At 36.3% G+C, this 26,628-nt stretch overlaps 1 protein-coding gene and 1 long non-coding RNA gene across 2 annotated transcripts in view; one reads left to right on the forward strand and one right to left on the reverse strand.

The window, feature by feature from the left end:
- LYPLAL1 (lysophospholipase like 1) overlaps positions 1-16,694 on the reverse strand; it is a 34,103-nt gene extending 17,409 nt beyond the window's left edge. The window contains exons 1-2 of the mRNA XM_036829756.1: positions 16,587-16,694; positions 11,763-11,862 (exon numbers count right to left, since the gene is read on the reverse strand). Of these exons, the coding sequence (XP_036685651.1) occupies positions 11,763-11,862; positions 16,587-16,680 (194 nt within the window). The 5' untranslated portion in view covers positions 16,681-16,694. The remainder of the gene's footprint in view (positions 1-11,762; positions 11,863-16,586) is intronic.
- LOC118883129 overlaps positions 15,818-26,628 on the forward strand; it is a 184,915-nt gene continuing 174,104 nt past the window's right edge. The window contains exons 1-2 of the long non-coding RNA XR_005016925.1: positions 15,818-15,906; positions 18,772-18,865. This is a non-coding gene — a long non-coding RNA (uncharacterized LOC118883129). The remainder of the gene's footprint in view (positions 15,907-18,771; positions 18,866-26,628) is intronic.

A 26,628-nucleotide genomic window follows, 5' to 3' on the forward strand; every position in this document is an offset into this window, starting at 1 on the left:
CCACTAAGAACAATTCTGCATCAAACATATTCACGTACATGTTTTTACATACTGGGACTTTTATTCTTATGGAACAGAGTCTGTGAAATAGGACTACTGGATTGAGAGGTATGATTTTTATCTTAATAGATGTTTCAAAGTTGCTTCCACAAAGGCTATAAAAATTCACCTTTTACAAGAAAGGTCTGAGAACATCCTTTTGCCCAACAGCCCTACCCTAATTACAATAGGTACTAACATACTTTAAAATATTACCATTGAAGGGTACCAACTATAGTTTTAAAATCAACTTTACTGAGGTATACTTTACATATATAAATGCACACATTTTAAATACAAAGTTCAAAGACTTTTGACAATGTATTTCCATTATGATCCAGAACATTTCCTTTACTTCAGAAAATTCCATCATGCCCACTTCCAAGCAAGTCCCATTCACTTCCCAGGCAACTGCTGACTGATTTCTATCACTGTAGATTAGTGCTGCCTTTCCAGAACTCCACATAAAGGAATTATTTATTCATAACGTTGGCTATTTTATTCTATTGGGGTTTTGATTTTTTTTTATTAGTTTAGAACTGCATCTGTATATTATTGCCATAAATATTTTTCATTTGTATTTCAAGTATTTTTTTCAAATCAATTTCTGTATATTGACATAATGTATTTAAAGTATCTATCTTTTTTTTAAAAGCCAAATAAAAGACTTTTACAATTGATATAATCTGTCCTTTTTTTTTTTTGGTATTAAACTAAATTTCTGGGTCTTCTGATTTATTTAAGGTATTCTCAATCCATACATTTTTACATATAGAATCCAAGATTTTCTTCTAAGATTTTTGTTTTCATTCTTACATTTAAGTTTTGAATTTTTCTGGAATTTACTTCATACATGAAGTGACCTAAGGATTCAAATTCATTTTCTCCCAAATGGATAGCCAGTTGTGCCTGCACTACTACAAAAAAACAAACACTTTTCTCATAAAGGTGAAATTCTACCTTTGCCATATTATAGTTCTGAATTATCTAGTCTGTGCCAACCTAGGTAAATAAGAGAATTAAACCCTAATACCTAATACATTTACTACCTATAATGAATGGGCTTCTCTCCAAAGCATCTAGAATGGTACTAGTTCTGTTCTATCCTAGGCAAAAATCAAGAAAATGACAAGTCATTTTGTGTGTTCTGTGATTCAGGTGGAAAATTCTGGTTGGGAAAGGCTCTATTTTGTTCCACTGATCTATTTATCTACTCCTGTGTTAGGATCATATCGACTGTATTTACAGTGGTTTTAGAATATGTTCTGAGGTGGAGTCAGGTGGGCCCCCTCTCCCTACCATCATTACTACATGTCTTTCAGACTTGTCCTGCCTATTCTCAGGTATCTAATCTTCTTTATCGCTCTAAGAAATTAATCAAATATTTAGTAAATTCTTAAATAATTTCAAATAATTCCCCTTAAAAGTCCTTGTGGGATTTCGGGACTTCCCTGGTGGCACAGTGGTTAAGAATCTGCCTGCCAATGCAGGGGACATGGGTTCGATCCCTGGTCCGGGAAGATCCCACATGCCACGGAGCAACTAAGCCAATGTGCTACAACTACTGAGCCTGCGCTCTAGAGGCCGCGAGCCACAACTACTGAAGCCCGCACGCCTACAGCCCGTGCTCTGCAACAAGAGAAGCCACCGCATTGAGAAGCCCAAGCACCGCAAAGAAGAGTAGCCCCTGCTCGCCACAATTAGAGAAAGCCTGTGCACAGCAACGAAGACCCAACGCAACCAAAAAAAAAAAAAAAAAAAAGTCCTTGTGGGATTTAACTAGTATTGCATTATTGCCTGGGAATTAACATTTTATGACATGGATCTGGGAGGTGGGAAGATTTTTGCAGACTGTGCTCTTCCCAGGATCGGCCACATTCTGGGCCTTACCTAAGGCTTCTCCTGCCTCATCCCCCAGGCTCTAAGTGGGTACACTGGGTGCACAGAAGATAAAATCCTGCCCCAGCTCTCTATGCGGACCCCCACAGAGCTTAAATTCTCCCTCATTCCTGTAGGCCTTCTGACTTCAGAAGCTGCTTGGCTCAAGAGAGGTAGATAAATTGGAATCAGAAGGGGAGAGAAGACAGAAAGCATTCTATCCTCCCACCTCCCAGAATCCCTTCTCAGGATTAACTTTCTTAAAGTACTCTGAAAATGAAAGCAGGTGCTTTCCATATAGCATTATGTCACTGTTAGAGAAAAAGAACTCTCAAACTATTGAAATTGTCACTTAAATCACAGTGATCTTCTGAATGAAAACAATATACAACACTCATACTAAAGCCTGAATTAGACTGGTACTTTTTTGACTTGTTTCTACTTCCCTTTTCATTTTCTTCTGTTTCTCTAAGTGTTTATTTGCCTGTCGAAGCACTTAAATAAGGATGATATCATAGGCTAAAATATGAATCATTCTGGGAACTCAGCCATTAATAGAAAAAAAATGACATTCACTTCACTTTTTGTCTTTGACAGTATCTTACTTAATTAGAGATAGATGCTCCACAGAATATAAGTTTTACTAATATAGTAGCCTTTTGTTCTCTCAGTTCTCTAAGAAAATTAATTCTGTTCAAAGGAGATAATAGGAAAAATGTGCTGAGACAAAGAATAATTTTGAACTTTTTTTGTTAAGAAAACAATCAAGAATGCATAACTTTCCTAAGATGTTAGAAAAACCTTTCAATAAAGCATGAAAGGAAGATTGTCTTTTAAAGCAGCTAAACAAACTGGCACATATATTACACTCATTCACCTTCTTCCTCAAATAAACCACTTTATTAGCTGGTATAAAACAGCTCAGACATTACCACCATAACTAAATATGTTTGGCAAAGAACATCTGTGTGGCTCCTCAAATCAATCAATCAATCAATCAATCAAACCATTGTACACTGGTAAAATATTAAGCGGGAATGAATGTCCAAGGTCTAAAAAAAGAGCTGACATTTCAGCTTGACACCAAATTTTGTTCCCTGTAAGTCATAAAATCGAAAGGTCATTCATAACCTTTCAGATAACATCATCGGGTTCCAGGCTTCCTCTCTGTCCTCATTTCACTGCTCTTCCCCCAACATTCACTAGGTTCCAGTCACATTTCCCTCCTTTTTCTTCAGGACCACCTCACTATTGATCCAGGGACTTGGCACCTGACATTCCCTCTCCCTGTAATGCTCTTTTCCACAGTGATACCCCCAGTGCCAAGAGCAAGTATTTGTTGAACGATGAATGCCAATCATCATTTGTGATTTGGGAATAATTCTTGTCAGCAGAATACCTAACAGAATACCTAAAATTATTTTATTTTGCTCTGAATATCTTTTGACTTTAATTCTTGTAATATCTATTCTGTGATTTCTAGAAAAAGGTCAAAATTTTCTTTTGTTGATTTGTTTTAGAAAGAACATGTTTCTAAGAAAATAAGTTTTAACATACTAATAGATATTTAAATGTACCATTTACAATACTTACCAAAGAAGTATACTATTTCTTCAAAATAGCATTTTTTTAATGAGGGTTCCTTGCCAGTGGAGTGTACTTATAGTACAGATCCACTGTTATCAGGAGAGAGATCTCCTAATATCATGCTTCAGGTATGAATCCTAAGTGATGGAGTAATGATGAACCCATTACTAAACCTAAATCAAGAGTGCCTAACCCTGTTTCAGAATATATGTTTAATGAAAAATATAAACATGCACTTCATGTGGAAAAACAGTGAATTGAAAAGTAGAGGCACTACTGACTGAATCTTATTACTTTTAGAATTTTTCAAAACACCGAGAAACTATACCATCATATAAATTGATGGCCCGTTAAAAATTATTATTATTTTTTAAACGGAAATTCTACTAGTAAACCCAAACCAAGAAAACCTCTAATTACAAATACAGCTAAAGTATGTCACAAAATAAAAATCTTTATTGAGCACTTCAATTAAATATAGTCTAAATTAACATAATAAAACAATGAAGCAATATTTTCCATTTAAATCAACACAGCAACTAAATGCTGATTTTTACTTAATATGCCCCTCACTCAGCTGATTAAAAACATCTATTAAATAGGGTTGAGAAAAGGAATACCTTATAGCCAAAGTGGCAATTCACAATTTAATCAAAACATACTGATATGCTGTAATAGGCCACAACTGGGTAACCATAATAGACTATTGTTCTCTTCTTAAGTTCTTTAAAACATGTATGATGTTTGAAAGCAAAAATTATAACTTTGTTTGAGAGAGTTTTCAATGTACATTGATAAAACATATACAACAAGCATAACATAAAGGTGGGGAGGATAAAGGAAACTATATGGTTGTAAGGCTTCAACATCTTGTGTAAAGTGGTAAAAAGTAAATAGGTGAAAGGTGTGATATGTATCTTATAATCCCCAGAACAATCAGGAAAAAAAGAATAAATGAAAATAGAGAATTAATTTTCTTAAATCCAAAAAGGATGGAAAAGGATAAAAGAGTAACAAAAAGCAATAAATTTAAATTCAAATATATCAATAGTTACAGTAAATGCAAATGGTCTAAACAAATCACTTAAAAGACAGAAACTGACAGATTCGTTAAAGAAAAAACAAAGCCCAAATATATGTTATCTATAAGAAACCCACCTTAAATATAATGATATAGATGTTAAAAGTAAAAAGATGAAAAAGATACGCTATATAAACAGTAAACATAAAAGCTGATACATACTATATTATTATTAAACAAAGTACACTTTGAGGAATTACCAGCGATAAAAACAAACATTAAAATATAAAAGTAGCTATTAATGAGGAAGACAATAATCCTATCTGGGAATGTACATAATATAGCTTAAAAACCATGAAGAGAAAACTGACAGGACTAAAGGGAGAAACAGACCAATCTACAATCATAGTTGAAGATGTTAATACCCATTCTTTACTAACAGAATGACTTAGAATCACTAAGAAAATATAAAACTTGAGTAATACTATAGCTACCTTGAGCCACTGACATTTATAGAACCCTATACACAAAGGCACAGAATAACAGTCACCAAGAAGACCTTATGCAAGACCATAATATAAGTGCCAAAGAGTATCAAAAGACCGAAACTGTACAGAATATTGGCAGCAGTAGAATGAAATCAGAAGTCAACAGCAGTAAGAGACTGAGAATAGCCCCAAATATTTGGAAATTAACAACATATTTCTAAATAACTTATGAGTTAAAGAAGCTTGCAGAACTCTGTTTTCCATATCTGGCCAGAACAATATCTTTCATCCCACATGCTCTTCTTGAGGAAATAGCACTATGTAACTTCTAAGACTATGTCTTAAAAGGCAATACAGCTCCTTTCTGGTTCTCCTTAGGGCATTTGTTCTTGGAACTCAGCCTCCACTCTGCCAGGAAGCCCAAGACACCAGATAATGAGAACTCATGCAGGTGTTACAGTAACAAGACCAGAGGAAGGTCCCAGCTAATATCTAGTATTAAGTGCCAGATATGAGTGAACCTTCAGATGATTCCAGTCCCTAGCAGTTGCCAGTCATCCCCAGCCTTCCAAGTTTTCCCAGCAGAGGCCCCAATTATCATAGAACAGAATCAAGACATTAGTGCTGTGCCCTTTCTGAATTTCTAACCCACAGATGTGTCACCATAATAAAAGTTGTTTGGGGTGGTTTGTTACACAGGAGTAATAATGGGAACATAAGAGAGATTGGAAAATATTTCAATATAAATAATACTAAAAATACAAAAGAGAAAATTAGTGGGAATTAGCTAAGGTAGCAATTAGTGAGAAATTTAGAGCTTTAATGTAATAAATAGGAGGAACTAATAAATATAAATGACATAGAAAACAAATAAGAGAGCAAAATAACAAAGCCAAAGCTGGTTCTATGAAAAGATTAATAAAATTAATAACCCCTTGGCAAGATAAAGCAAGAAAAAAGAGAAAAACATACAAATTATTAATATCAGCAATGGAATAAAAGATATCAACACAAATCCTAAAGGCATTAAAAGGAAATATCACAAACAACTTTATGCCAATAAATTTTGTAAATTAGATAAAAGATACAAATTCCATGAGAAACACAAATGATCAAAACTGACAGAAAAAGAAACAGAAAATCTTAATATTCTCATTATATGAAAGAAATTGAATTTATTATCAAAACCTTCACAGAAGAAAACTTCAGGTCCAGATAATTCCACTAGTGAATTTTATCAAACACTGAAGGAAGAAATAGCACAAACTCAGAAAACAGAGAAGGTAACATTTCCTAACACATTTTAAGAGACAGTATGACCTAGATAACAAAACTTTATAAAGACATTAAAGAAAACTACAGATCAATATCCCTCATGAACACAGACACAAAATTTCTCAACAAAATAATAGCAAATCAAATTCAGCTGTATATAAAAAGGATAATACATTATGACTAAGCAGGGTTTATAATAGGAATGAATGGTTGGTTTAACATTTGAAAGTCCACCAATGTAATTCACCATGCTGACAAATTGAAAGATAAGAATCAAGATTATCTCAAAACAATACAGAAAAAGCATCTAACCAGTTCATAAAGAAAACTCTCAGCTAATTAGGCAAAGAAATAAATTTCCTTAATAAAAGGTGCAAAGAAAAAACCTACTAACTAACATCTACTAACTAACATCATAGTTAATGGTGAAATGCTGGACACTTCCCCTCTAAGATTACACAGGAAGGCATTCTCTGATTCTATTAAACACTTTATCAGAACTTCAAACAAGCACAATCAGGCAAGACAATAAAATAAAATAAAAGGAAGACAGGGAAGGAGAAAGTAACACTGCCTTTATTCATAGATGATATGATTGTTCACACAAAAATCATAAGGAATCTACTAAATAACTACTAGAAATAAGTGAATTTAGGAAGATAGCTAGATATAAGAACAAGATACAAATACAAAATGTGTTTCTATGTACTTGTAACAATCAAATTAGAGATTTAAATTTTAAAAAATTCCATTTACAGTAACACAAAAAAACATAAAATATTTGTGAATAAATTTGGCAAAAGACCTCTATACTGAAAACTCTAAACCACTGCAGAGAGAAGTGAATAGAGATCTAAATAAACAGTGACACACCATGTGCATGGACTGGAGGACATCAACTTTCTGTAAATAAACCTGCCATGGATTACATGCAATTCTAATCAAAATCCAAACAGGTGTTTCATAAAATTGGTAAGTGGATTCTAACATTTACACACAAATGCAAAGAACCTAGGATGAAAAAGTGTTAAAGAGAACTTATACAATTTGATTTCAAAATTCCTTATAAAGCTATATTAATCAGAACAGTTTTATATTGGCATAAAATTTGAAAAATAGACCAATGAAACAGAACAGAGTTCAGGTAAGAATCCATTAAAATATGTTCACAAAAACACAAAAGTACTTATAACAGTGACATACATTATTTTCAAAAACTGGAAATAATCCAAATGTCTATCAACAGTAGAATGGATAAATAAATGTGTGGTATATTCACACATGATATCTACTGAAAAATTTTTAAATGAACCACTGATAAGCACATAAACACTATGTTGAGTGAAAGAAGCCAGACACAGAAGGTTAAATTATCCCATTTAGTTGAAATTCAAAAACAGGCGAAACTATACTACAGTGATAGAAATCAGAACAATGGTAATCTATGTGTGGTAGGAACTGATTGGAAGGAGGCACAAGAAAACTTTCTGGGATGGTGGGAACATTCTCTATATTTGAAGTAAACAAGTGCATATATTCATAAAAACTGATTGACCTGTATGCTTAAGATGTTTGCATTTCACTGTAAATTTTACTTTTAAAGAAACATATTAGGACTTCTGGTCACAGGATTTCATTAAGAGAGTGACAATGCAAACCAGACAGGGACAAGATATTTGAATTCATACATCTAACAACAACAACAGCTGTATCTAAAAAAATACAGAGCTTTAACAAATCAGTAAGTAAAGGATAGACAACCAAATAAAAACATGGGCAAACAACATGACTGGGCATTTCTTTTGAGGATATCATCTGGAAATTTGAGCACTGTCTCCTCACCTAAATTAAAATAAAACTGCAAACCCAAATAAGGCTTAAGAATACAACCCAGAAACACAGTTCTGGAAAATTTCCTCAAGGATTATCGGTAATTCTTTGGATATTTCTGTATCTTGCCACAAGGATATCAAAGACTACTCTAAGTAACTAACATTTATTGAGTGCTTATTTTATGTCAGACTTCGTGCTGAAGAATTTATGTACACACAACTCTGAGGTAGATACAATTATCTCTACTTTAGTGCTCAACAAATTGGGACACCATTAGGGAGGCAATATACCTTGCTCAAAATCTTACAGCATTAAGTAGAGAAATCAGGATTCAATCACAGGTCTGCTTAATCCAAAAACTGCATTCTTAAATACTGTACCACAATAATTCCACGTATCTTCAATCTCCTACTGAATAATATTATCATCTTGGGTATTTCCCTGACCTATTGGCCTAACAAGTACAGCAAAAAAGATGATGAGTATTACACTACTGGTTCTTTTTTTTTTAAATGATTTTTGTTTAGCTTGGTTTTGAACTTCATATAAACCCAGTCTGCTTTTTATTTATTTATTTAGAAATTTATTTATTTTTTATTTTTATTTTTGGCTGCGTTGGGTCTTCATTGCTGCACACAGGCTTTCTCTAGTTGCGGCAAGCAGGAACTACTCTTCGTTGCAGTGCACGGGCTTCTCATTGCAGTGGCTTCTCTTGTTGCGGAGCATGGGCTCCAGGCACGCGGGTTTCAGTAGTTGTGGCATGTGGGCTCAGCAGTTGTGGCTCACAGGCTCTAGAGCGCAGGCTCAGTGGTTGTAGTGCACAGGCTTAGTTGCTCCGCGGGATGTGGGATCTTCCCGGACCAGGGCTTGAACCCGTGTCCCCTGCATTGGCAGGTGGACTCTTAACCAGTATGCCACCAAGGAAGTCCCACACTACTGGTTCTTACTCTATCTTTACTAGATAAAATCTGAAGGGTCCCCAAATCCAAAAAGTTAATCATTGTAAGTGATTTTAGAGATCTAGTCAAATCTATTAATTTCTGACGTGAAAATTAAGACACAGAACTGACAAATTCTTCATTAATGGCCCTTATAATTTTATTTTAATTAAGAATTAGATGACCTATTTCTAAAAATCTTCACTTTTCCTCTTTAACTGAAGTACTGGTTTCTCAGAGATTCCACGCTGTATAGTACATACCAGATTTTTCATTCAAACTAATTACAAGGAATAACAAGTGGATTTATTGTTGATTTATTACTATATTTGTCACTTTAGATATGTATTACATATGCTTCACTCTTATTAATATATGATATATTGAAATATAAATGGCATTAAAAATGTCTAAATATAACATAAAAGTGACTTCAAATGTATTTCCAAAGCACATGCCCATTAACTAAGCTTAAAATTGATCAACAAATTAGTAGTCTGCTCTTATTTTGACACAACTCTATATTTTTCTTTTCAGTCTTCTTTGAGAGGCTGTTAAATTATAAACTAGGTATCACTGTAAAGGCAACAATTAATTTTGTGATCAAGAAAAAATAATTAAAAATTTTGAGTGTACAAGAAAAAAAAATCACACATCTATACCTATCTATTTATCTAACTATCTATCTATCTACTTTTGTGTTTTTTTTTGGCCGTGCCACGTGGCTTGTGGGATCTTAGTTCCCCAACCAGGGATCGAACCTGGAGCCCTGGCAGTGACAGCACTGATTCCTAACCACTGGAAAGCCAGGGAATTCCCAATCTACTATTTTTTTAACCTAACCACATTACATTAATAACAGGCTAAGTTAAATAATGCAAATTGTTCCATTTTTGGAAAACAATTTGGAAAAGCTAATCCCCTAAACAAAAAGAAATTGACTTTAAGACCTCTGAGCACTTTCTAGGAATTTTTCCTGACGGAAAATAAGAAATAAGATAAATAGGTATGCATAGTGATAAACTGAGGATAAAAACTAAAATGGTCTATGACAGGAAAATAAAAGAATGTAAAATATCATTTTAATAATTTCATATTGATTACATGTTGAAATGATAATATTTTGGATATATGGGTTAAATAAAATAAGCTATTAAAATTAATTTTACCTGTTTCTTCTTCCTTTTTTTTAAATTTGGTGCCAAAAATTTTAAATGTATATATGTAGCTTATAGTATATTCCATTGATAGCATGGTCTAAAATGTCTGTTGATCTGTCCAAATAGCTATTGACTATGAAAACATATAATAAAAAGTTACTATGAATTCAGTAAAAAATTTCAATGCTTTTATATTTTATTAAATCACAACAGCACCTACAAATAATGCTTCAGAGCACATGGAGATTTCTGGACTCTCAGAAATATCTGTGGCCTAAGTATGAGGTACACTGCTCTAGAATTCATATCATAATTGATGACATGATATTCATAAGCTGAAAAATAGTAATTCCTAGAATCATGTTTCCAATGATCTTCCATTCAATTTTATCAGCCAATTACATTTATACTTAGCCAAAACTGAACTTATCTTTCCCATTCCCATGGGAAATACCACTGTCTTCCTCCCTCTTAACTTCACTCACCCTAAAAACCAATAGTAAATAATAAGCTCTTCAGACATTTTCAAAGACCTTCAATTTACAGCACAAAAATAACCCACTGGCCATTAGGTCTTTTATCTGCACTACCAAAATACTAAACTGCTCCAAAATTATATTAAAATAATAACTTTTTTTTGAATCTTAAATCTTACAACAAAATCACCATTTTATTGTTCTACCCTTTTCAATTCTATCAACTCAGGTAAGTAAATTTTTAGCAGTAGATATGAAAAGGTCCTTGAAGTTCTGCTTCTATCAATACTTCTCCTTAATACTAAGTTTACAGAAAAATAAATCAAAGCATTTGCAGAAGCACACAGTGTGCTAATAAAAACAAATCAAGAACAGATAATGGGAAGTCAGATTGAGTTGCATAGTTCAGCACAATATTTCACTTACACACACAAAAAAACTTGTAAATCCCAGTTTAAGAGACCATGTAGATGTTAATTTAATAATCATAAAAAAGCAGTTTGACTTCAAAACTATACCAGTCTTATGATTGTGCATTTTGTTAAACATGTCTACAGGTTGTATAACTATGTATTAAGTAGTTGATTCCATGTCCCTATTCTGATTTACTGATTCAAAAAGCTTAAAATTATTTCTAAAACCTTCTATGTGTAGAAAGAATGTCACAAAACCCTTTTTCCAGAGATTAGGAACTCTGGTTTAACTGAATTATTAGAAAGATTATCCTTGTTTGAGTTATTAGTTTCTTTAGGGGGTGAATGAAGGGGAAAAGAGTTTGAAAGATGAGCAATCTGCAGGGCCACAGAAAGCAGAGTCCTGTAAACCATGCCTGGGACAAAGTTTAAGTTAAGAGCTTCAGGGAATGCTTTTCAAAGAATAAATTACTCACCTAGCAAAACTTGGTCTAACAGAGTAATTGCTAAAAAAAAAAAAAAGTTCTGGAAAAAAGAATCCCAATTTAAAATACTTTAAATACAGAATTAAGCTGAAAAACCATCTAGCTGGTACATTTATATATATTTTATGCCACAGAGTTATACTGAGTAATGATTTAAATTACTGCATACCTGGGAGGAGCTGTTGGATAGATAACTTTTATGTGCTGGAATGTTAAATCTTGATTTAAAACTTGCTCGATCCACGTTCTCAATCCTGGTCCAGAATCACCTGATGAATCACAAAATCTAGATTAAGTTAAAACAGTTTGACAATACAGTGTATTTAAAAGCAGTCTATAACTTTCATGTCACACACAGGCTGGAACACACAATAAAAAAGTCTTCATAAATAAAAATAACTGTATAGAAACCGATTTATTAATGGGAAATAACTAATCAGGCATCAATAGTTAGAAATAATTTTGATTATTTTACTCCTGACTTCACTTTAAAGACCTGTTTAACTCTGAGCTTTAAGTTTCCTCATTTGTTTAAAGGATATAATAGAAACAAATAAATCAATTGATTTTTCTAAAAAAGAAATCCTTTCCATATCTGATTTTAAACAGTCATTCATTTTTTTTACTCTTAAAAATAGTAACTTCCTAAAGTGCTTATAAAATTTTGTAATTGTAACAACCTAAAACAATTTTCTTGGTTAAAAAACCAAATTTCTTCAAAAGGGGTACTCAGCATACTTTTATTTTTTACTTGAAGAAATGAGAATTTAATTTTGGTAATATGTTTACATAGTCTAAAATAATGACTGTACATCCCATGGCTGAAAAACAACCAAGCCTCATGCAAGAATTAATATATGTGTATTTCCATAAAAAAATGGAAGGAACTATAGGTTCATTTTATGTGGTCCTAAAGAGAAAATTTTCAAGTTAACAACTCTAATTTTTAATCAATCAATTCATTAAGACAGCAATTTAAAAAGTATCTACTGAATACCTACTAATGTGTCAGACACTGTGCTTACTGCTAGAGAGGCAGTGATGGGAAGGTGATGGGGAGAAAGAATTCCTATACTCATGGAGTGTATAGTTTATTGTGAGAAACAGACATTAGTCAAATAATCATATAAATAAATGTGAAAGACAAATGTAACCACTGCAAAGGTAAGACACTTCGCACTTCAAGGGTTTATTAGATTCAGAATTGACCCAGTTCAGGATTCAGGGATAACTTCACTAGAATATAAACTCCACAAGGCAAGGTTCCTTTTGTGTTTCAGCCAGTGAGTTACTTGTTCATCTGATGCCTAGGACAGTGCTGACACAAACTAGGCATCCAGTAGATAGTTGTTGAATGGTTTGAACTGCGATCTACAGGACGGTAAAAACTGAAGTGCACAAGGAAAAGCATCTCAGACAGGATATGACAAATGCTGAAACGCTGTACAGGAAGCAGTATGGCATTGAAGAAGTGAAAAGCAGAAAATGAGAGGAAAAGCAGTGAATGCAGGATGGATCCTAACATCCCGACAAAGCCTGAGAGCATGGAGAAGCCTCGAAGGTTTTTTGGGGGCAGAAAGGGGGCATGCTTCTAAGGATTACTCTGGAAGCTATGTGAAGAGAGACCTGAAGGAGGACAAAGAGAGGTGTGGAAGGATAGTTAGGAGGCTGCTGTTCAGATGACAGATGCTTAGCCTACAGTGACAGCAGTGGAGTATACAGAAATAGATACTAGAGACATTTAGGAGATAAAATTAAAAGAAACTGGCAGCAGATTAGTTATGAGGGGTCAATTATGAAGGGTTTCAAGGGTGACGGCGAGGTTTCTGGCCAGAGCTATATACACCAAGACGGGAAACACAGGAAGCAGCAGGTCTATACATGCTGAGTGTGAAGCACCCCTCTTTTTTTTTTTTTTAACATCTGTATTGGAGTATAATTGTTTTACAATGGTGTGTTAGTTTCTGCTTTATAACAAAGTGAATCAGTTATACATATACATATATCCCCATATCTCCTCCCTCTTGCGTATCCCTCCCTCCCACCCTCCCTATCCCACCCCTCTAGGTGGACACAAAGCACCGAGCTGATCTCCCTGTGCTATGCGGCTGCTTCCCACTAGCTATCTATTTTACATTTGGTAGTGTATATATGTCTCTAGGTCCTACATGAAGGGTTGAGTAAACTACAACCAGCTGGAGGACAAAATCCAGGTTCTTAAGAGCTGAGAGCGTAGAACAGTGCTTTGCACAGTGGCCATGTAATAGGTATTTCTTGAATGAATAGATTAATGCATGAATGACTATTAGGCAGTTGGATAAACAGGTCTAGAGCTCAAAGGGGATCTAAAATGGAGACACATATTTGTGTCACATGAACGGAGATAAAAATAGAATCTGTGGGCTTGTATGGAATTTAGCCTGAGGAGAAAAATGTAGAGGGAGAAGAGAAGAGGCCCTAGGACCGAATTTTGAGGAAGCCCAACATTAATGGCCAGGGAGAGGAGAATGAGTGTGAAAAATACATACACAGGTAGAAAGAACCAGGAGAGTGTTTCAAGAAGAAAGGTGAATACTGCTGACAGTTCAAATAAAATGATGACTGAAAAATGTCCATTACATTTAGCAACACAGAGGTTACTGGTGAATTTAGTAAGAGCCAACTCAGTCAATTCGCTGAGACTTACTATATGGGGAGAAAGCAAGTCATGCATGATTTGGGCCTGTGTGAACCTTAGAGCTCAGTGTGGAATACAGACATTAAATTACGTAATTACAAATACGGTGAATGCCACTGAGAGAAGAACCACAGTGTCCTAATGGAGCGTATAATAGTGAATTTATCTAATCTGAGAAGCTGAGCAAAGCTAATTAAGCTATCATTTGTTTTCATCATCCTTAAAGAAGGTACTCTTTTGGTATTTTAGTAGTTGGAAACACTCAAATTAAGTTGGCTAGATATAACTTATGTTCCTATATGATGTTCTATGGCTGGCTGCCACAGCCTAGAAGAGAACCTCAAGTTTTCAAGATTTTTTAAAAAAAACAAAATCTGCCTCTAAACACTTTTTCAACCTTGAAAAGCAAAACTAAATGCTACAAAACAACATGCATCCATCCATTCAAAAAGTCCGCTCTTTAAAAAGCCAGCACCTTATTCCAAGAGTATGGTAAAACTGTTAAAATTGGTTTGCCCACATTTGTATTAACCAGAAGCCAAACATATCCTATAACATAACCACATATATTATTGTCTAATGTAAAATCATATTTCCAATAAGTTGGAGCTCAAAATACACAGGAACTGCATTATACTTGCATAACTGGCAGGATTCTTTGGATAAACTCTTCGTTCAAAGCACAGAGGGAAAAAATATATACGTACAACTCTGGCTTTCAGAGACATATGGTTACAAATTTTAAAATGTCAGTAATTTGAAATTGACAAGAGTGAGGAATAGTAACTTTAAGCAAAGCTGTCCAGGGAAAAAAGAAGAAAAGTCTCAGACTTTTTATGAAATTATTTATTTATTAAAAGGACTGTGGTATTGGGGAATTTCTGGGTGCTTATAAACACCCTTGGAGCCCCAAATAATATTAGCATTAGTCTCCGAGTTATAAGCATTGCTGTCATCTTAGACCCCTCATCTTCTAAGTATATTTCATTAGTCAAGTCTTTCCCTTCAAACATCTTTGGCCCTTTTCTTCCCTATTTCCAAAATGATACCTCCTAGTTCAGGGTTTTTTCAACTTACCTCTCCAGAGCACTGATTTTGGAGTCAGAGATCTGGGTTCAAATCCCAGTGCCGCCACCACCACTCACAGTAATAGCCAAGTGACCATGGACAAACTATTCAATCTACCCAGACTCATTTTTAAAATGAGAATATTTCCTACAACTGCCCATTTCCAGGTTTCCACCCTGTACCTTTACAATCCTCTCCACTATCCAATCACTGTCTTCTTTAAGCCTACATAAGTCCCAGCTCAAAGACCACTTCCTCTGGCAACCCTAACAAGCTCTTCATTTTCCAAAAGCCTTAATAATGCCTATCCAAAGTTTTTTTCCTTACAATTCACTTGGCAGTAAATCATGCACCATCTTGTGATCTCTTGTGATCTCCACTGCTGAGTCAAACTAAATGAATTGTTTTTAAATTTAGGTAGGCCCCCTAAGGACACAGGCTGCATTTCATTTCTTTAAAAAACATTTCCCAAGAACTTACCCTGGGCCGCACTAGGGATGCAAAGATTCAAACAAGGGTCCTTAGTCTTGAGGAAGAAGTGAAGTGGGGAAGACAGAAGTAACTACAGGTAAGTGTAAGAAACGCTATACAGAATTAAACACGTCACTAAAGGCAGGCAGTGGAAGGAGAATACCTGTCCCTGGGACTCAGAGTTGACTCTGTGCTTTATCTTGGAGTCTTAAAGAAAAGGGGGGGGCGGGGAAGGAGGAGGAAGGGGAAGCAGGAAAGAGTGAAGGGGGAAAGGCACTCCAGCCCTGGCATGGTCCCTCACAGAGACGAGATAAATAATCCACTGCGGTTGAAAATTCCAATCACTAGTAGCTGACTCTGAAAAGTACTAGATAATGTTATTTGCCTCTAGCAAAAGACTTACCTTTCTACCTTGCTCTGTTTAAATGTGGGGGAGAGACATGGGGCGAGGGAATGTGTGGCAATGGTTGCAATGGAGAGAATGTAAACAGAGGGCTGGCCGAATGACGGGACACAAAGGCCAGAACAGCGGGCCAGTGACTGCAAGACAGGCAAAAAGGAAGACAAGGCGGGGGGGTGTGGGGAGGACGGCCAGGGACAGGTTACCAGACCCGTGTGTCCACAGCCGCGGGGCTACCGAGGGGACAGTCACCCTCTCCGAGTCCACCGCGCCCTACTGGGGCCAGCGCTTCTCCCACTAGGGCAACACTGGAGGAACCGAGTGGGGGGGGGGCGTTTCCCATGCTGCAGTAACCGGGACGGAAAACTGTAGTCCACCTGAGCCGTGCAGGAAGATCAGAGAGGCGCTGTGCCTCCCAGCCGGCGACACCATGCAGCGTTGCAGGCGAACTGAACCCGACGTAGCCGCCATGACTGCCGCCACGACTAGAGATTCACAAGCCCCGCCCCTACGCTGTCCCGCGGGCCCGCGCACGTAGGCTGGCAGGGGGCGCGCCTCGAGAGGCGCATGCGCGGCCGGGCTGCGCAGTCCTGCCTCCGGGTCAAGTCTGAGGCAGTTTAGGCTGTACTGAGGCTTTGGTTTTGCCAAGACTGGTATCATACAGGTGACCCCTTCGGTAAGGCACGGATATACTTCTTTGCTGTAGGATTTTCAGCTGCAGTCCGAAAACTCAGGACTGCTTTTGATTTGGAGAAATATTGGTGTTATGATGTTTAAAATTTAACATATAATAACCATATTTTACCTTCTCCTGTGAGACTTACACAGGATATTTGTAGCATTTTATATACAGGATAAGACAGCCATGTAATGATAACTCTTCGTGTAGTTTATAAAAATAGTTTGCTTAGGAAAATCTGATTGAAAGAGGTACCATTTCATACCTATTAAGGTGGCCTTTTTTTTTTAATTTTTGAATTTAATTTTATTTATTTTTTACACCGCAGGGTCTTATTAGTTATCTTTTTTATACATATTAGTGGATTTATGTCAATCCCAGTCTCCCAATTCATCCCCTCCTGCCCCACTTTCCCCCCTTGGTGTCCATAATTTGTTCTCTACCTCTGTGTCTCTATTTCTGAAGGTGGCCATTATTGAAAAAACAAAATAAGTGTTTGTGGAGAAGTTGGAACACTTGTAGATTGCTGAGGGGAATATAAAATGGTGCAGCAGCTGTGGAAAAGTTTGGTGGTTCCTTAAAAAGTTAAACAGAATTACCATATGATTTAGCAATGCTTCTTCTAGGTATACATACAAAAGAAATGGAAGCACAGCCTCAGACACTTGCACACCAATGTTGGTAGCAGCATTATTCACAATAGCTAAAAGGTGGAAACAACCGAAGTGTCCATGGATGGGTGGATGGAAAAGAAAATGTGGTATACACATACAATGGAATATTATTCAGCCTTAAAAAGGAATGAAATTCTGATACATGTTACAACACAGATGAACCTTGAAAACAAACTGGACATAAAAGACAAATATTTTATGATCCCACCTATACGTGGTCTCTAGGATAGACAGATTCTTAAAGACAGAGTAGAGTAGAATAGTGGTTACCAAGGACTTTAAGCCGGGGCGGGGTTGGGGGGGGATGATGGAAAGTTGTTGTTTAATGGGTACAGAGTTTCTGTTTGGGATGATGAAAAATTTCTGGAAATGGTGATGGTTATACAACATTGTGAATGTGCTTAATGCCACTGAAACTATACACTTAAAAATGGTTAAAGTGGTAAATTTTTTGTTATGTATATTTTATCACAATTTTTAAAGTACCAAAAAAAAAAAAAAAAAGGAATTGCTTTCTATATCAAGGCCTAATCATAGACATCTTTTAATACTGAGGGCTTCAGTCCCAGCAGGTGGCTCACTCCTCATGTGAAATTCAGCAAACAACCCAGTGGAACTTTAAGAGCCATTAAACACCAACCTTCCATTCATTGTAGTCTGCTCCATATTTAAGCAATTGCAACTTATCTTTTATTTGTTCAAGGTAATTATGCTACTCCCAGGTGACTGAACTGCTTATCTTCAGATGCCAAGATAAGCTCTATGCTATCAGCTATGCTGTCCGTGGGAATGGCCCTACATGCCATTAGTTAACCAGATCAAAAAGGAACTCTTGTTTTCTTTCACAAGCCTCTAGATCTTCAGCAGAGAGTACTGAGAATGAAGTCATTAAGGAGGACAGGCTGGGATGGGCTGAGCTCTGATAGCCAATTCTCAAAAATTGCTTCTAGATTAGGATTGACATATATACGCTACCATGTGTAAAATAGGTAGCTAGTGGGAATCTGCTGTAAAGCACAGGAAGCTCAGCTTGGTGTTCTGTGATGACCTAGATGGGTGGGATGGGGGGGTGGGTTGGGAGGGAGGTCTAAGAGGGAGGGGATATATGTATACATATCGGTGATTCACTTCATTGTATAGCAGAAACTAACACAACATTGTAAAGCAGCTATACTCCAAGTAAAAAAAAAAAATTACTTCTGTCTCTAGATCTGCCTTCCCCGCTTGAATTCTCGATAACTTTCAAGAGCCAGGTGAGAAGAGGGCAGTGCTATAGGAGGAGTGACCACTGGAGATATGCCAGGTAAGGCTTTGAGTTCTACTCTTAGAACTCCATTTACTTCCAGAAAAACTTTTCTGTGCACTGCCCCATGCTTTTGAAATGGCAAAAAAATCAGAAACATAATTATTATGATTATTATTGCTAATAATAGTAAAATAATAATAGTAAAAAACAGTAAAACATTGGGACTTAACTAGGTATCATAAGTAAATTCCCATAAAACTGAGACAGGCTGGAACCTGGGACCCTTTGCTGCAGTACTTGCACCTGGACAGACGTCTCCTACAAAATACAAAGAAACTATAAGGGACTAAAAATAACTGCATGCATGCGCAGTTGGGGCAAATAATGAACAAGATACAAAAAGACCAAAAACCCGATTGCCGCTTCTGAAGAGCCGGGAGCAAAATCAGGGGATTGCACATGCACCCTGCACACAGCACCAGCAAGGGGGTAGGCAAACCATCTAAGGCACCCCTCCGGCCTGACCCTTGGACACATCCCTCCCCTCACCCCATATAAGGAACTAGCTCTCCCCCACCTCCAGGGAGCAAGCAGGGGGACCTGTTGCTTGTTCTTGCTCCCTGCGGCTGCAGCAGGGACCCCAGTAAAGCCTTGCCTGAATTTCTTGTCTGGTCTCTTATCAATTCCTATTGATTAAGGAGGCCAAGAACCCTGGTCGGTAAGAAAACCGTGCACTATTACTATCTGTTTTTGCCAATGAGGCTCAGAGGGGTAAAGAACTTGGCACAAGCTCATACTGCCAGTCATTTGTAGAGCCTTGATTTGTATATTGGTTCTATCTGACGCCAAAGTCCAGTCACACACATTTACACAGTAGCTCACAAAAATTAGGGTATGTTCCAACTCTTCTATTTTAGGAAAAAAAATGCTTCTGGGATTTAGATTGTAGCCCTTTAGAGTCTCTATGGATTAGGAGTTCTGTGTTTCTTCAGATTGTCCCCAAGTCTCCTGGTTTTAATTCCTGGTTTGCTCCTCCACCTTGAATGAGCACCAGTTCACCTTGAATGGGCATCACTTTGAGCGGGTAGATAAGCAGTACCTGAATGCTGGGATTCTGAGTTTCACCTAGAACTTGAGCCTTCCCACATTCAGGATCATTATTGGAATAAGCCAGAGTCTTATAAACCTAATCACAATACTCTTTTATTTCCAGTGATTTCAATGCTTAGCTATTGTTGCTATTTCTTTCATCTTTATTCATAGAACCAACAGAAGGTTTTAGATTACTGTATTTAGAAATGCCAGCCGGTAGGCAAACTATTGAACAAAAATGTTTTGTTCCTTTCATGTAACTTTGTTTTGTAACTTTCATGTTCCTTTCATGCATTACTTTGCAATGTAATTAAGTCCCAGGATGGTTGTTTGCTTCTTTTCCGGTGGATCTTTTGCCCTTTTGAACTTGGGGGAAGAGTTATCCCTGGAAGATTTTTCTTCATACATTCTTTTACTCTTTGTGTATCTCTTAATTTTTTTGTTTTTTACTCGTTTCCTTTCAGCCAATCCATATGCCCCTTATTGATGCACTCCCTTTTGGTAACTTCAGTGTTTAACCTCAGAAAAACAAGTAAATAAAATAAAAGCAACAAACAAACAAAAACAAAAACCCTCCCGTTTTGTAGTGTTTCAATATCTATTGGGATCTAAAGATAAATGGTAAGGTGAGAGTTTAGTTTGCTGTGACACTGTGTGTTTAGAAATCCTTTAGGACACACTTATTGGCTTCAGAAAGATGATTGTAAGATAAGCCATTTAGAGTAGTATATTTGGTACTTTCAAATGATCACAGTTAATTGGAATCACTTTAGTCATCAGACAATACACAGTTTGTGCATTTGTTGTTTTCCTCATTCTTGAGCATCAAATCTTACCCTCTTTGAGTTGGTGGGTTTTTATCTGTTGCATTATGCAAAGAGAGAAACACATATACATTAACAGTACGTACACATTGGACAAAATATCTCAGTGTTAGGTAATACTTAAAATTTTATAAACTAACAAAGTAAGTTCCTTTATACTTTCCCCTTATCCATTTATGAAAGAAAAATTAGAAAATACTTAAAGGTCCTGAATTCTTATTAAACAATAAGAATGAACTTTTTAGAAATGAATGGCTATATGAGATTATAAACTTTAGTATAGCCATTTCCTCAGTTCTAGGGACCTTAAGTTTTTTCAGTTCAGTCCTGCTAAATACAGATGTGGGGAATCCTCCTTTTTTAAACCACTACTCCTACTAGATATGCATGGCAGACATAGGGCCATTTCACAGCAGATGGGTCACCTGGGGTATTGTGAGCTAGGCTGAGGCAGCATGGGGGGATGCCACATGAGTTACTCAGATACGGACTAAATACAATCTTGGAGCATGGGCACTTGTCACTCCTGCTGGACTGTAGCAGAGTGATTCACACCAAAGCAGTGTACAGGACTTGCTTGAGGACGGTGGAAGTTTCTGCCTCAGACGTAGGCTGGGTGGTCAGTGTATGTGACTGGAAACTGCAACAATGTTGTTTGCCTTGTGACATGACTCTTCTTTAGGAAAGGGATCACCTCCCTTTTGAGCACTTCCCATGACCAGTTCTCATATTCCTAAGCTATTGATACTTTCTGGAAACGCTTCCTAGTCAACTTCCTCTATGTCCTCACATCCCTCATGAGAATCCCTCCATTGATCTTGGAATATCTAGAATCCATTCTTTGCTCTTCTATAACAGATCTTGATGGCTCTTCAAATTCAGAGCAAGAGGTATTAGTAACGCCTCACCAGATCTTGTTCCCTTGAGGGCAGGGCAGTCTCAATCTTCAAACCATCCCATAGGCTGAGGGGAAGATGATGCATTCCATACACATATTTAAAAAAAAAAAAGCAAAGCAAAGCAAAAAGAGTAATTTCCCTATTAATACAGTCTGAATATCTATGTCCTGCTACGTTCGTTTAAGAGCAGATGAAATATATATGTAATCGTAATAGCATAATGGCATAATAGCACGCAGTGAGCAGAATACTGAAATGATGTTCCAGCTTCAGGAGTAACAAGCTATGCAACATTAAACAGACCATTAGTCTCTTTGAACCAGTTTATCCAACTGTGAAATCAGGGAGTAGGGCTTGATAAGCTCTCAAGTTCTATGATTCTAAGATCATGAAGGAGTTTAAATTTGTGACACATGCCACTTTTATAAGTATATCTCTGATATTTAATTATGCTCGGCTCAAAACTCTTAATTGTACTGCACAAACTTTTATTTAGTAGTATCAGAAATATCAGCAAATATATTCTCCTCCTTTCTTGTGTGGCTGATTTTAGTACCTTTACTCTCTCTTTCTACTCTCTTCCTGATGGTTTCTAAAAGCCAGGAAAAAAAGAATTAAAAAAGATCTTTTAAGAAGACAATCAGATCATATGAATCAATCTTTGCAATTTAGAAAGTAAGTGCAATTTATTCTGAAGTGGACTATTTTCTGCCTATCTATCTATCTGTCTGTATTATTGACCAATGGAAAATATTTTACATAAAGGTATGACAATGGATTTTCTATTGTCATCTCTGTATTTCATTAAGAAAATACAGAAACTGTAAATTCTCCTTATTTCATATTCTAAAGGCAAATACCATTCCTTTTCTAATTATACTTTCAGAGAATTTTTTATAAAATGCTGGCAAAATGTAAGTCTTTAGGAGAAAATTTTCTTTGTATAGGTTAAAAATGGATGTGAGCGAATATATTCAAAATAACTGAAAGCAGGGTCTTGAAGAGATATTTGCACTCCTATGTTTATAGCAGTACTATTCAAAATAGTCAAGAGATGGAAGCAGCCCAAACGTCCATCAGGAGATGAGTGGATAGAGTGAGGTATATGATACAATGGAGTATTATTCAGCCTTAAAAAGGAAGGAAATCCTGTCACATGCTACAGCATGAGGGAAACTTGAGGACATTATGGTGAGTGAAATAAGCCATTCACAAGAGGACACATACTGTATGATTCCACCTATACGAGGTGTCTAGAGTAGTCAAATTCATAGAAACAGAAAGTAGGATGGTGGTTACCAGGGGCTGAGGCAGGAGGGAAAAGAAGAATTGCTGTTTAATGAGTATAGGATTTCAGATAGAGCTTCAGATTTAAAAGATGAGAAAGTTCTGGAGATCTGTTTCACAACAATGTGACTAAGCACTTCTGAACTGTACACTTAAAAATGGTTAAGATGATAAATTCCATGTTATGTGCTACTATCACAATAGATAAATAGATGCAAGGGACAAAATAGGAGTTTAAGGCAGTGATAATTCAGAACGTTAATTTGGCACTCATTACATATTTTCATTTGTATACATTTGTTTCATTTGCCTTCACAGAGCTTAAGAGAATAAAATAATATAAGTGAAAAGAAATGTTTTTATTAAACAGTGTTGAAAATCTACAAACCCACACACAATTCCCACCTGGTTTGGACAAAATTGTCAGTGTTGTATGGTGGAAGGTGCAGTGGCTTTGAGGTATGAAACCTAAGTTTAAATACTTCTCCTGCTATCCCTGTAATCTACTAAACTGTAGTTTCCTTAAGTGCAAGACCTATTTTACTTGCAGGACCTATTTTACGTATTTTTGTATCTTCCTGAGATGCCTAGAATGGAATCGTAAATATTACTTGTTGGAATTGAATTATGCTTTTAATTGAGTTATATTTTGAAGGAAAAGCATGAAGGAAGAGTGAAACTCTACACCCCTTCAGACAGCTACCTGTCATTGGTCGTGTTGGCAGTAGCCAGGAAGAGCCAGAGAGGTGGACAGGCCAAAACTTGGAGAAAACCAGACAAGGGCAGAGCCAGGATCACAATATTAGGACCAGTTCTGGCTTCACTTGGGAAGCAGAATTTTTTGAAAATCAGAGAGCGCATTGTCAAGAGATCGTGTAGTGGGAATAAAACAAAACTAGGACGTAACCCTGAATGAGAAGAAGAAATAGGTCATAAGAACAAGGAGTGAGCCATAATCCAGGAAGGCTGGTTGCTTAAAATGTGGCATATGTGACTGGAGCACACAGGTCAGCCAACCCACGAAGATAAGATTTTGTCCTGTGACAAGTCTATTAAATTGTTGGTGGTGTTGGGTAGGGGCTGGTCATGGTCTCCTTAAGATTCAGCTTAAAGTTATGGGCCATTTCAAGTGAAAGGGAGACACACACACACACACACACCCCAGTGCACTTTGAGGGTTTTCTGAATCCACCAAAGGACTTCCTAGAAATATAGGGACCTCAGGTGTGACTACCTTGCTCCACAGTTTTATAGTTTTGAAAGCAACAACATATAAGATGAATGGTGACAACATCATTCTGATTCCCAGCAAGCAAAGCTTATGAGAAGCCCCGTGCTTTATATCTTCAGCTAAACCAAAGCAGCACTCTCCACCTGGTGCTAGCGACCGTATCATCCAGCTTAATTGGTAGGAGAAAAATAATTAACTTCTATAGAGTTCGTCTCCAGAATTTTTCTGTTATATATGCCCTATCACTAAAAAGTCTTTAGCACATCTCTTGTTTATGTATATTTATTTACTTATAAGTTATGTGAATGCATTATTTAGTAATACATTCTATGTACACAAAACATAAATAAAAGTAGACATTTAAAAGCTTGGGATAAAAATAAGATGTAAACAGGTTTTAATATCTTCTTTCCACATTCCAAAGGACTGTCTTGTACACTCTTGGGGTCAAGTCACCCTACTTAGAAAACGCTTTTCCTGAAGATCATACTTGCAGATCTGAGCATGGCAAGAACAAGGAAATGAGGTCATTTTTATGGGAGTGCCTCACTTTAAGAAAGCATGATATACATCTCGAAGTCTATATATACAAGACAAATTAAATATGGCATAATTTATATTTCAGTGAGTATCTATTTCGTTGACCTTTCTGAAGGCAGATTGGATTTTTTCCATCCTTGCAGTCCCAGTGCCTAGACAATAAAAGGATTCTTCACAGTCCTTTTTTTAGGTGCTTTTACATCAGATGTAAATGTTGATTTTACAAAGCAATTTTCAAAACACTCTTCAGGAACATACCTCTTTATTTTTCCTGTTTATTTCTGGAGACAGCCAATCTGTTCTACTCTTTTCATGATGTTGAACAGCAAGAGTTCTCCCAATGTGCTGTGCCACCCTGGGCCCCTTTGCCTTTGCCCTTGCCCATTCTGATCTCTCAGCCAGGCATAGCTCTCCCCTCCTTTACTGACCTATTCATTCTTCAAATCTCAAATCTATCTTCTCTTCCTTTGTCTAGTCTTTATTGAGCCCAAATGCCCCTCTTACCTGTTCCTCCAGCACGCATGGCCATTACAAACACTGCATATGCACATTTGACCGTTTACTTTTCTGTCTTTCCCACTTCCCACTCCCCTACTCTGGCCCTAAAAAACAATACCAACAAAAGTAAAGAGCTTCCATTTAATGTTGCCACCATGCTACAAACTTTACAATGATTCTCTCACTTGAAGGCAGGCTGCAGGTGTGTATTTGTGTGTGTGTGCGTGCACATGTGTGGAGAAAGAATTGTCATTTACTTTTTTCTCCCATACTCCCCACTAGTTTATATTTACGCGGTTGTTATAGAATGTGTAATAGCCAAAGGACGTTCAAAAAATATCATTCACTACATCTGTGTCAATAGTAAAAGTACAAGAGAGAAATAAACAATCTATTCAATAATTTACATTTTTAAAAAACTCACTAAACATTAGCTTTTGGAAATTCCATTGGCAAAAAACTCAACTTCTTGCTTCAATTTGTACCGGTGATGGTCTTTGAAAAACTGTTTATCCGAGTAGTTTATTTCTTTCTTCTAACAATTTGTATGTTCTTCTTACCAGCATTGAAGTCTAAATGGAAAAACATTAACAATATTTTGTTTATGAAGACAAGTGGGTTGACTCTAATAAAAATATTGATTCATGTCTTGCGTCTCAGTGAGAAATGCCACCCACGAAGTCTGCTGGCACTTGCTTCCAATAGTATAATTTAACGAAAGCCAGAAAAAGTACATACCTTCACTTGCAAAAGTGTGAATTATTTATTTTTCTTAACAAAAAAATAGAAAGTGCATCAGTGTTCAATGTTAACTGAAAACAATTTAAAAGCAGATTTTTACCTAGACTATGTAATAAGACATCAAAAGGGCTTGTCATATCTTAACATAGACTGTAAGAATGTACATCCCTTTCTATAGAGCATAAGCACAAAATTTAGTCTTAAAAAAGTTTAAAACATTAAAAGATAAATAATAACCAGCTTTCATTAAGTTAGTTTATTTTTTGTTTTAAAAAAAGAAAGATTCACATATGTTATATAGATTTAAATCTTCCTCTTTCCCACAAAAAGTATCCCATTTATGTAGGTTTTTTACATTGTGCAGGTGGAGTTAATAGACAAAACAGTGTGCTTAATGGTTATTAAAATCATCACATATACTAACAATTCCCATCACTTGCCTCTCTTGTCAGAGAGTAGTTCTGTTCAGTCACGTGGTTAACATCTGGAAACCACTTGGGGTAATAGCTACCACCAATTTGTTGCTTATTCAGGGAGAACATACTAGAATGGGAGTAGAGAAGGTAAATTCCATGTTTTCTTCAATACACGCACACACAGACTCAAGTCTCATCATTGTCTTTAAGCCATTCATTAGACCAATGAAAAGGTTGAACTATCAATAAATATGTTCCTTGTCTTAAAACAAACTTCCAGAAAACATAAAAA

Source organism: Balaenoptera musculus, chromosome 1 (genome assembly GCF_009873245.2).
Source record: "Balaenoptera musculus isolate JJ_BM4_2016_0621 chromosome 1, mBalMus1.pri.v3, whole genome shotgun sequence".
NCBI classification, from domain to species: Eukaryota; Metazoa; Chordata; class Mammalia; order Artiodactyla; family Balaenopteridae; genus Balaenoptera; species Balaenoptera musculus.